At 43.4% G+C, this 12,180-nt stretch overlaps 1 protein-coding gene across 4 annotated transcripts in view; it reads right to left on the bottom strand.

Annotated features, from left to right (window-relative positions):
* Positions 1-12,180, bottom strand: part of LOC118775032 (MAP7 domain-containing protein 2-like) — a 28,534-nt gene that overhangs the window by 7,755 nt on the left and 8,599 nt on the right. For 2 of the 4 annotated variants that reach the window (XM_036524713.1, XM_036524716.1), the window contains exons 2-8: positions 10,994-11,101; positions 9,532-9,639; positions 9,170-9,247; positions 8,377-8,540; positions 5,086-5,188; positions 4,101-4,190; positions 1,728-1,838 (exon numbers count right to left, since the gene is read on the bottom strand). In XM_036524713.1, coding sequence (XP_036380606.1) covers positions 1,728-1,838; positions 4,101-4,190; positions 5,086-5,188; positions 8,377-8,540; positions 9,170-9,247; positions 9,532-9,639; positions 10,994-11,101 — 762 coding nt within the window. The remainder of the gene's footprint in view (positions 1-1,727; positions 1,839-4,100; positions 4,191-5,085; positions 5,189-8,376; positions 8,541-9,169; positions 9,248-9,531; positions 9,640-10,993; positions 11,102-12,180) is intronic. The other 2 variants (XM_036524714.1, XM_036524715.1) reach the window with 2 other exon arrangements.

Here is a 12,180-nt window from a genome sequence, read left to right as displayed (position 1 = left end):
TTCTCCACAAATTTCAACACAAGAAGTTTTCTGGATTGCAGCATTTACATGCTTTGCGTAACTTCTCCTTGTAAACTGATAGTTTGCACTTACTGCCACTGCCCTGGTATCCTTGGGTAGATTCCATCAAATGAGATGGATCAGGAAACCCCCCGTGAGAGAGAGTCAGAGAATACTACATCATACCATCTTCAGCACACACAGTCTTCAGCAAGGACATGTAAGCCCTTCTTCTATTTCCTCTTATACACACTGTTAGGAGACGGACTGTCCTGTTGTCACACTCATACACACGCACACACATACCACAGCTCTGGGGAATTCGAGAGATATGGAGAAATCGGCGGCCCTGATTTATTTCACAACATTACACTACCCTGCATAACAGAAATGAAAGCTGTGCCCTGCGCTGACAGGTGTGTTTCATATGTGAAGGTGTCAGATACGCTGTGTGCTTGGTGGGGGAGCAACTGAATCCTGACAACAGAGAGCAGGAGTCTTTGGAATCTTGCTGCTATAGCTTGCACCAGCTGGCTGCTCAGGAGAGTCAGGTGTTAGCAGTTAGCTGGAGAGGGAGTGGCAGGGTGGAGAGTGGATGCACAATGTAAGATATGATCATGAAGAAAGCAAGATGAAAAAGTAGCATTAAGTAGTCCTTCTGATCTCTCTGCAAATGTGGGGCACCGTTCACTAAAATATCAGTGTCTCTGTGAAACAGCCAGCACACAATGGCTGCAGCACCAAAAAGCAGAGGAAATGAAGTGAGAATAAAAGGCTAATTAAAGCTGAAGAAAAAGGAGGACAGGATGGAATGAAAATGAAGGGCTGAATGAGACAGGGAGGTTAATGGACCTGAGTGCTATAAAAGCAGGATTTTACTACCACTTGTGAAGAATGCATGGTCACATGACATGGGCAGGTCATGACTCCCTGACAAAGCCTTGTCCCAGGAACTCCATGCATAATCATACCACCAGAGGACAATGTCTCTGTGGTTCCTTTCTGAAGGTAAGCACAATAAAAGGGAATTTTCAATCTCCTTTCCCTCTCTGCCCTATATTCCCTATCTCTTTGTCCTTCTCTCTCTCTGTGTCTGGAAGATTAAGAGATTAATCTCTCCAAATATTCACCCTTCACCCTTTTCTACTTCAAAAATACATCTAAAATACATTACATTGCCTGTAACTGACTGTGCAATAGTATTTTCTGATTTGTACACAGAAGTAAAACAAGCTAGGGAGCAAAGAAGTAAGTTTCTGTCCAATTACCTTTCTAAAAGAACCCCTCTACAGAGCTGTGCAACTGCAGTAAAAAGTAATTAAATGTTCCACTGTTGGAACTGATAACACGCATATCCTCTTAAACACACACACACACAAACACACACACACACACACATTTCACTGTTAAGCAAACATACACACCCACACACTTGCAGGCCATTGAACTCCTTACACAAACATGTTCAATGATGGATACAATTCCTGACATAAAACTAACCACTTGAAGAGAAAATCAGGTTAACTTTGACCCATTCCCACACCAACAGAACCAAGAGCACAGCGATACACAGAAGGACAGACCCAACCACACACCACACATGGACATGCGAAGAGAAACACATGACGAAACAAATACAGAAAAAGTGATGGACACAGAGACACATACATGGACAGCGACACACAGACAGACACAGGAAGTGACAGACGCAGACAGCCATCACTTGCCTCTCTCTGGGGTATGGACTATAGTTGCGGAAGAAGATGAAAGGCGTTTGCTGAGGGACGGGTCCAAGGGCTGGGGCAGGGTCATGGTGGATGCTGACAGAGAGTCAGCTGCTGCAGAGAGATGCATGATGGGAAAGGTTACATTCGGGGGGTGGCCGCCAGACAAAATTGTGGGAGGCGTCAGACTTTATCTGACTTGTTCTGAGACCCAACACCCATTAGTACAGGAGGGCTCCATGAAGAAAATGGTGTGGGCCTCGTTCCAGTTATTTCCAAGAGTTACAGTGCAAAATGTGGAAATTCTCTGGTTTTGCATGCACACCTGACCACATAATGGCATATACGCCCTTGTGTGCACTCATCACCATACCTGATGCAACTGCTCGAATGCAAACTAACCATCTAAGTGTGTGACTAACTGGCACAGCTGTCACTTCTGATTTCTCCCCTGCACTGCCTACTGTCTGGGCTGAAAGCAGGATGAGGGAGTCATCTGGATTCCACACAGTGACTCGTTGCCTTAGTCCCAATGCCCCCAACTGCAACTGAGTAGTCAGCTGCACTGTGTTGCTCCTAGGGCAAGTTGATGGCTGGAAAAGCTCGGCTGGATGAATTATATGGTATGTGATTGCACACTGTGTCTGACATTCCAGTCAGTAATGAGACCTGGCAGCATACACCAGGGTTTATAATGAATCTGATGTTCACTGACTGCTGTTTTGCCCTAGGTTTTGACAGAAATTCTTCCTTTCCTCCTTCATGTACTTTATATACAAAAATGAATGGCTATATCTTACTCACTGCTGTTGAGGCCAACAATATGTAGACAGGAGGCTAATTCCCAGTTAGCGCACTGGAAATGAAATGTAAGTGACAGTCCTTGGTTTTACATGAAGGCTATGCCTTACATGTTTACAAAAATTCACATGTATAGGTAAAGAGGAGTCTGACTATTCACAAATTAAAATATAGTTGAATCTAAAACTTCAAAACTCCTCTTGTTTAATTAACTGTGACTGACTTGAATGAAACTTGTTTATTCATATACACATACAACTTTAATTAAACGTGCTTTCTTGTCATCGAGGTCCGACCCTTTTTTGCATACAGTAATGGTGTGAAAAAAGTGTGGAAAGCTGAACACAATGTTCATAGCTAAAATTGTAATGTTTTGAAATGTGCACATCAATTTGCCTCTGTCAGTAGTATTCTGTCTGATATCCATTCAATTAACAGCAAAACCACATGTTTTTGAAAGCTGTGAAGAGAACCTATCACTCTATGTTGACAGCCACTCCCCCCCCACCCCCCCCCATCCTCCCTCCGTCTCTGCAACCTCCCTCATCTCCCCATCTGTCTCCGTTTCCCCTCCTCTCTCTCTCCCACTCGCTCTTCCTCCTCACTGCCTCTGTTAAAGATCAGGATTCTCGCCTCACACTGTTACTGTGACAGAGCTACGGAAATTAACAGTCAATGTAGATACTACCCAATTCTGTGATTTAAAACTACATTAGCGACCTCAAATATTCCATAATCTGAGGCTTCATGTTGCCCAAGCACGCAACCGTGTTGGTCACACATTCATGTGGGCACACGTGTCGGTTGTTACTTCTATAGGTATGTGTTGGTCTAAGGTTTGATGTACGTTTGCAGACAATAGAAGGAACCCCATTAATTTTGTCTGGTCTGGAATGAAGTGAGTGAGGAAGGGACAGACGTTGGATGAAGTGGGTGATAAAGGAGTGGAGGAATGTTTCCATGTCTCTCCTGCTGCATTAGGATGGAGGGGGATATCAACCGAGAAAGAGCGTAAAGAGGGTAGATTTGAAGAGAGGACAAGCATGATGAAAGGGAGGTGAGTGAAGAGAGTGATGACAAAAAAGCAGACAGCAGACAAAGACAGGAATGATAAAGAAGAGTGAAAGGCGGTGATGAAGAAAAAGTAAAATCAAACAGTGGTGGAAGAGGAAGAAACCGAATGTGTCCATGTACCATGTGACACGTGTCTCAGTACTCACAGAGACACATAGACAATACACATGCAAACTCCACACACAGAACACAAAAACACCACTGTACATATGTACACACACCACACACACACACACACACACACGCGCACACACGCACGCACACACACACACAAACACAAACACACACAAGCACAGTACAATTTTCACATTTTTAGCTTGGACTACAGCCACTGTATTTACCTGACAGAGAAAATATTTGGCAAAAATTTTGACACAAATTTCTCCTAATGCTGTATGTCAAGCTAAAAACAGAAATTAGGCACTGTGGTCTATATGGCACAGCAAGGAATGGAAGATGGGGCACAGAAAATGGCAGGTGGTCAGTACAGGTGTTCAGTACCGTTGCTAATTTCGCTGGCAGCAGGAGGGGGGGCAGCGAGGTCATGAGGGAGGGCAGCAGAGCGAGGAGGCGGGGCATTCTCATATTCACCTGGGCAACGAGCGGGGTGGGGTGGGACAGAGCGGAGCAAAGAGAGCACAGCGTTATAACCACACCTTGCAATTCTGAGCAAGCACCCGTAAGGCAGGAGGCAAGGAGCAATGGCTAAGGAAAGACGTTGTCACTGCAAGCCCCAAAGCACTGATCCTGGATCAATATCCACCCTTTACACAGAGTGGCTGGGGTTAGGATTATGGGTGGGTAAGCTGATCAGGGATCAGTTGCTGGAGATAGAAAAAACATAACATGTTGCTGCATAGCAGACCCATTCACAGTCACACCTTTGCCAAAAATCCACTGCATTCCACACCCCTCAGCAAAAAACAGTTCTGTATCTCTCTCTCTTTCTCTCTCTCTCTCTCTCTCTCACACACACACCCACATACACAGACACACACATACACCCATTAAAGCATACATAAAAGTATTTACACTTACCTGCACATATAGTACAACTCCATATGATATACACTTTCAGTGTACATGCATAGTACAGTATAGAGCATTGTCATCTTTTAAGCCAATGACACAATATACATTTTCTCAAACAGCAGCCTCCCTTACCTGCCATACCAGGTTTTTGCTTCAAATACATATTCATCTTGTCTTGGAAGGAAAACTGATTTGAAAACAACAGCTTTAACAAATCGACATTCTGAGAATCTAACGGCAAATCAAACCGTATGTGATTCTGACACATCTATGTCATTGACACTAGGGCAACAGTGATGTTCTGTACTTGATAACGACAGCAGGAATAAACACAAGAAGACCACAGAGGATCTCGGTGGTGTTAACAGCTGATCTCCCAATGGGGGCACAACTGATTCTGAGATTTTCCATGGCCTCCTCCCCCGCCCTCCCGCGCCTCAGCACCCCGACTCACCCTCTCTGGTACCGCCGGGGCTGCCCCAGGTCCAGCGTTTGGACCGCTGCTCCAGCTGCAGGCTGCGCTCCAGGGATCGTCTCATCAAGGCCTCCAAGCGCTCCTGCCCATCACGTTTCCAGCACAGGGAAGAAAAGACACTCTTACCCAGCCATTACTACAGCACCCTGGGGAGGGAGGTAGGCTCTGCCCCTCATTTTTCCTTTCCCTTCCTCTCTGTTTCTCTTTCTTTCACTCACTTTCCAGCAGACTGGAGAAATAGCCAAGGGATCCTATCTGCCTCCTCCTGTTCCTCCGCCTCTCTTCTCTCTCTCACAGCCTCTTTCCTCATGCAGGTGTCAAAGTGCAGGCAGGCAGATGGCCCAGCGAAGCAACACTATATTACCCGCACCTCTCCTCTGCCATGATTGCAGTGATGTCAATCATTTCAGCAGACTGAGCCGCACTTAAGAGCCAAAAAGTCCATAAAAGAGAGGTGTGTAATCCGTTTCACATCTCCTGAATGTGACAAATGTCAGACCGGTGAAATTTGGTCTCACTCGCACTCACATTCCTTTAACAGGGGTGATTTCACACTATGCATTCTGAAATAAGAGTATTTTAACAGCCTACATGTATGTCAACAAACAACAGGCAACAATGCCATGGCTGGAAAAGATGAATCACTGACCTTTCCATTCAGCTCCATTCTCCCTGGTTACTGTTGCTAACTGTCAAGTTTTTTTTTTTTTCTGACAAGCAGTACCCCCCTACATATCAAATAGCATCAAACAAGACAGAGGTGAAAAGCTGGCTTTGCCCTCTGGTCACCTTTCGATCACTGAGGCTGACAGTTTGAAAAGTTTTCTGGTGTGCAATTGCATTATTACTACATTATTCAGACCGCACTAGGCTCACTAAGACTCACTTAATCCTCTTGTGTACAGTGTGCAACTTTGTGTACAGAATATTTAGCCTTTGTGTATCAGTAAGACCCTTGATATATTTTTGATAACTTCTTGTTTCTGTAGGGTTGTTGTTTATTCTGCTTACACAGGACTTTTCCTACTGCATGTTTCATCACTTTGACAATACAAGACAAAATACAATAGACACAAACACAATACAAAAGACTGATTTTTCACATTTTTTCCAATAATGCACATACGACAGGCCTAACCTAATGTGACACTGTGTATTGAAACAGAGAACAATAATGAGGATGGAGAATGTTTGCTGATACAAGTGTTTTTTTCCCATTTAGGGTTCTAATATGATAACGGTTAATACTTTGAAGGCAGAGAGATCTCTTGTAGTGAAATTCAGGAGTACAAAGCAGTGTAGATATACAAGATAATGAAAGCAGAGACAGGTGCAGCCAGACAGAGAATTTTTATGTATGCAGATTACTAAGCATGCTTCAGCTAAACTAAAAGTAAGCGTTGGTAGCTAAGGAAGTGTGGAAATTCTCTTCAGAGTTGTGCTGACTGGTGCTCCATTTTTTAATCAGCCCTCACACTGGAATACAGGTGTTGCAGGAAACTCCTTCCTGATGGAAATGTGAATTCTGTTTCAGGTAATAATTTTTGTGTATTCCTTTTAGCCAATGTTTTTATTTTTAACTTTAGTGGTGATTCTTGGATAACTTAACTCATTTTGTATGTTTAGATTTGAAATATTAACTCCCCAAATTAACCAAGGTGTAAGATACGTTTTTTGCCATATTTAAAAATTGTAATCAACGGTGTAATTGGTGTTGTCATTCATTGAGTCACTGGTGAAAATAGTTCACTTAAATTTGATGAGCAACTTGGAACTCTTTCACTAGTAATGGCAGACAACAGCAGATACCATGCATTTGCGTTTGCAGTTTCATTTTCATACCACACATTTGACACGAAAGAGAGCAAGAAGGCAAAACTACAGTATGAAAAAGTTACACACAACATTTATACAATTTGGAAAATATTTGAGTCTCAAAATTGTCTTAATTGGTTGATAAGTGTAACTAGATTGCTAAACGATTACTGTACAGCCCGTATTATTGAGTTATAACTTAGCCAGCTAACTAAAAAAAAAAAGATAAAAAAACTGTTAAAAATGATACTGAAAAAGCACTGTCATTAACACTGTAATTAATTCTTTACCTCAGTCCCACATTGCCTTTTCAGCTTCAAATGCATTAGCTAATTAACTACACAAGCAAGGCAAACTTCCATTTATTTTTCAGCATCCAGAAAGAACATAGTTATTGACAGCTCTTTCAGACTTAGGTTTGGCAGTGATAATACTGCTGAATAGCCGGATGTTAGTTTTGGTGGGGGCTGTGGCTGATTGATTATTGAAAAGAATATCCTCCTAGATGATGGGGTTGTGCATCCATGCCCACTGGTACAATTAAATGATAACATAAAAACAATCAGTTGGGTTGATAATGCTCGCTTCTGTTTGGCTCCAGTTGGAGTGACACTCTTGTGCAGACAGAATATCACAACCAATGCTTTAATGAAACAAGAGTGTGCATTGACAAATGCCGGACAATCTGAGGAAATCCTTTCCTTTCTGGAGGAAATGGCACTGATGAAACCAGCTTGTCACATGGACGGTAATGAGGAGACAGGGGGCTTTGGGACTCTCAGAAACCATTCTGTGATGTTGATCACAGCCCTGTGATCTCTTGTGGTCATGACTGAGAGAGTCAGTGACAGCATAAGCAGGGATGAGCTGCAAATTAAAAAGCAGATTTGCCTTGAAGGGAGAATGAAACAAGATCCTCAAGGAGCAGATGTTGTATCCTCTGACTAGTTGAGCTTTCACTAGCGCTTGGAGCATCTGTCTGCATTTCACCACTGCCCAGTCCACCTCTAACACAAACAACAGTCTGAAGCCACTGAGCTACAAAACTGTATCTTTCATCATAGACCAAAACTCCATACAGATATTGGCTGCATGCTGACAGCTTGGCACTTGCTTGAGGTTGTATTTATGTGTTCATAGTAGAGCTGAATTTGGTTCTGGGCTTGTTTTGCCAGGCATGTCAAGAGTGAAGCTCTTGAATGTCAAACCACACCATTCCACAACCCAGAAAGACGTTAAGAGTTATCTTAACGTATCTTATCTAACTGAAAACTGAACAACGTGCAAATAACTGAAGGGGTGAGACTGCAAAGGAAGACCGGGAGGGGTGTGAACATGGGAGAAGCAGCCGGCGTTGAAGGAGGACGCGGGCGTGACAGTCGAGTGTAGGGTGTAGTGTGTGAGCGTGGACAACTGGGCATGGGAGACCTGGCGCGCGAGGCGACCCCCCCTGACCTTCTCCTCCTCCAGCCGCTGCCTCCTCTTCTCTTCCACAGCGGCCCGCCGGAGCTCCTCCTTCTGCCGCTGCTCCTCCAGCCGCCGCCAGCGCTCCTCCACGGTGCGCTCGTACTGCAGCTGCGCCCGCCGCTCCTTCTCACGGATCGCCTGTTCCCGTGCCGCTGGGGCGGGGGGGGGGGGGGGGGGGGGGAGCAGATCACACACTCACTCACTCTATTCACTCATGATAACTTCCAGGCTGAGCATCACAGAGGTTCCTCTGCACGCATCAATCCCGCAAATACATTTATCTCAACAATTATTTCTAAGTAGCACCATATCAATACAGTATCATTTCAAATACTCACAACAGCAAAGCTGAATTTTCAATTTAAAAAATTAGTAAGAAGACGTCTTCAAAAGGTAAGCCATTTTGTAACTTCATTATCAATCTTTACACAAATAAAATTTGAAGCAAAAGCATCTAAGATCTGACCCTAAACAGTCCAGCTACAGTGGAATCTCTGCACATTTCCAAACTGAATACACAAAAATTGAAGTATTAAAATTAAAAATGTATCTCACATGAATTAAGAATTCATGTCTCCATTTTCTGATTGGAAACTTGTCATCTCTCCTTCAATGAAATCCCATCAAAAACACATACATCTTGGAAAAAATACAAAGTATATATACAGGAAACTTCTATGGTGTGTTTTTGGACCATGGGAGGAAATCCAGCAGCAGAGAAGAAATGTAGGCAAAGACTGGTAGAGCATGAACGCTCTACACAGACAGCCAACTGCCTTACCCAGGCTCTTCTCTCTCTCCTCTCGTCTCTCTTTGGCCAAACGCATCCTGTCATCTGTCTTAAGGTACCCCTCCACATCTTAAAGAAAGTAAGTGCACACTGTTTTCACATTCATTTTGCTAAACTCCTGGTAAGCCTCACATCGAGCGAGACAACCACAGCCCCCTGAGGCTTACTCTTCAATGACATTAGGACAGAAGACTTTCACTCAGACCCTGAAGACATGCATGTTAATTTGAGACCTGGTTGTCATGCAATATCAGAGGGAGAATTCAAAATGCACACTCTCCATTTTGGAATTCTAGGGAAAGGGACAGAGTGTGGGGACAGCCATACACACGTAATGTGGGAGTGGAACTTACATTGTTTACCTGAAGGGCTGCTGGAATTGGCCGGGAGGCGGACAGGGGAGGCATGACCGTTAGTCTGGGGTTTCTTCTCTGCCAGCAAGGTTGCAGTCACCATTTCAGCTGAGGGAAGAAAAATGAGAGATATATGTGACAAATTGGTGGTTACGGCAATGCACTGTGATCTGAAGTGACACCCTGTTTTAGCTGGCTCCTGCTGCTCAAGGCACGAGACAGTTCCATATATCACCTTTATGGCTACATGCCCTTTCCTTGGCCCTCAACTCTTTTCTACATTGGTGTAGTCTATCCCTGCTGAGGGCAGAAAGCACTGAACTAATCACTTCCTAGTCTGCTCCACTTCCTTGCCCTCTAATTCTGACCCTTATTTCTTCCTTCCCCACCCCTTTCTCTTTCTCTGTTATACCCCCTCATGTCATCTGAGCAACAAGTTGTATAAAAATAACAATATATATATCAATAGGATAGGAGGTCTGGAGCATTGTTGTATACTGTACATACATCCCTCCCCTCTCCCTTTCTGGACAGGAAGCCCCCACCTGTATTCTGGCAAGGGCAACATAAAGCCGTCTCTCCAGCCACCTGGAGCACCGGTACAACTTATTTATTCATTCATTCACAGAATTTTATTTTTTCTATTTCACTGACATGGATGCACTTCTGTTCCTCTTTTCAGGGAGTAATTTTCCCATTCTACACAATTTGCTGTGGGTTTTCTGGCCATCATCAAACCGTACATCCCTGCCAGAGCTCTATAGTCTGCGAGCTCTGGTGACCCGTGCGGGAACACTCCTCCCAGTCATGGCTCTTACAGATTTTTAGCCTGCCATGGTAGAGAGCACCACTGGCATTCTTCCAGCAGACTGAAAAGCCACTTTTCAGATTGCATCTTGGCTCCCTGACCCCAGTCTCCTCTCTGCCAGCAGTAAAATCCGTAACTCCATAGGTTCCTGATTACTGGTGCATTTTGTGATTGCTGTCATAGCACTTTTATTTCTGCTTTGTTTTATATCGTCTCCGGCACTATTGCATTTGTGTATGACCATGTTTATTACAGCACTGTTTCTTACAGTGACAGATTGTTTCAATGTTGTTATCTATAATGCTGTTTGTGCAGCCTTCTTACATGCATTAGTCTGTAAGTCTAATATTTCAGGCCTTTCTCAAATAATATTAATGCAACCCATAAAGATGTTACAGTCGTTACACATCACTCTAGTATGATGGCATTGAGAGTCACATAAAGCTTTATCCATTTCTCTTCCACTTGCTGTATGATTAAATAAGGATGTGTCTTGAGCCAAAGAACATTAATCATTAATCACTTATAGAGCTTGTCCTTTCTTTCATTTCTTTAGCAGAGCTGTGTCCCTTTCTCAGATTTTTGCTGCACAGCATGAATGGCTCATTCTATTTTGAGACTGCACATAGAAAGTCTCCATTGGCAGGTACTTACTTTGTTTACCTGCAGGGCTGCTCTGGTTGGCTGGGAGGCGGACAGGGGAGGCGTGGCCATTGGCATGTGGCCTTTTCTCAACAACTGCTGGTGGCGTCATCACTTCAACTGAAAGCGAGACAGATAGTGAGTGATGGATGTTGCAATTTGATTTTCACATTGATGAAAACCTGATTAATCTCTCTACACAAAAAATACAGCAACAGTAGAGGAAAGGGCAGAGAGGAGGAAAGAGGAGAGGGGAGGGGTGGAGAGACATACAAAGAAGAAGAAAGAAGAGGAAAGGACAGCAGGAAGGAGAGGAGGACATGACACATCCAGGTAATGTGAGTTCTCTCAGACTGTCTTACTAAAGACCATCAGCCTCTGACAGAAACCAAAGAGAGGCCAGATTTAGATACAGCCCCCTGTCTGTAGCAGATTTGCTCACTGGGTCAGTGCTGACCTCAGGGCTGATGGACGTTATATAAGGTAGAAAGCTATTGCCTTGAAGCTCTGCAAAAACTGCATTATTGTTTGAAACTGCACCAAAGATATTTGTTTAAGGCACAGTCCCTGACATTTCATCAACCCCACAAACTTTAACAAAGGTCTCTTGCCCTGACCCTACTGCAGTTTTCACTCTATAAATTAGTGTTTTAATACAGTAAATTAGCATCAGTTTTTGATACCCCTTTTGCTACTCCGGCTTCAGATATCCACAGTTACTAGTTGCAATGTAAATACAGAAATAAAAAACAAGATGGGACAATGTTTCATACCAGACTGCAACCATCAATCCAACAGGGACACCAACATAAGATGTTAAGCTTCTCAAAATTTGGGTCAATCTGTGCCATTGTGGAATAGTTGGAATAGTGCACTGGATTACTACTTTTTACAATAGTTTGTATGAACCTAAACATCTACTAGCAAACTGAATTACTTACTGATTAGAAATAATGAAATGTGCAGATTGTTAAATCTTATCATAAATTAAAAGCAAAAGCTGCAAAGTGAGCATAAACTCTTCTGCTGCATGTAGCTCTGTTTTCAAGCTCTGCAAGTCTGTTCTTTTACATGATCCAGCCAAACGCTTATGTGACTAGAGCCTAAGGTCATGCTTCTTCATTTGAAATCTTGACACTCAAATTATAGAATAACCGAGTTATACTTGTATTACCTTATGTGATCTTTTTTCTTGGGTG

Source organism: Megalops cyprinoides, chromosome 3 (assembly GCF_013368585.1).
Source record: "Megalops cyprinoides isolate fMegCyp1 chromosome 3, fMegCyp1.pri, whole genome shotgun sequence".
Lineage (NCBI taxonomy): Eukaryota > Metazoa > Chordata > Actinopteri > Elopiformes > Megalopidae > Megalops > Megalops cyprinoides.
This window is presented reverse-complemented; position numbering and strand designations above follow the sequence as displayed.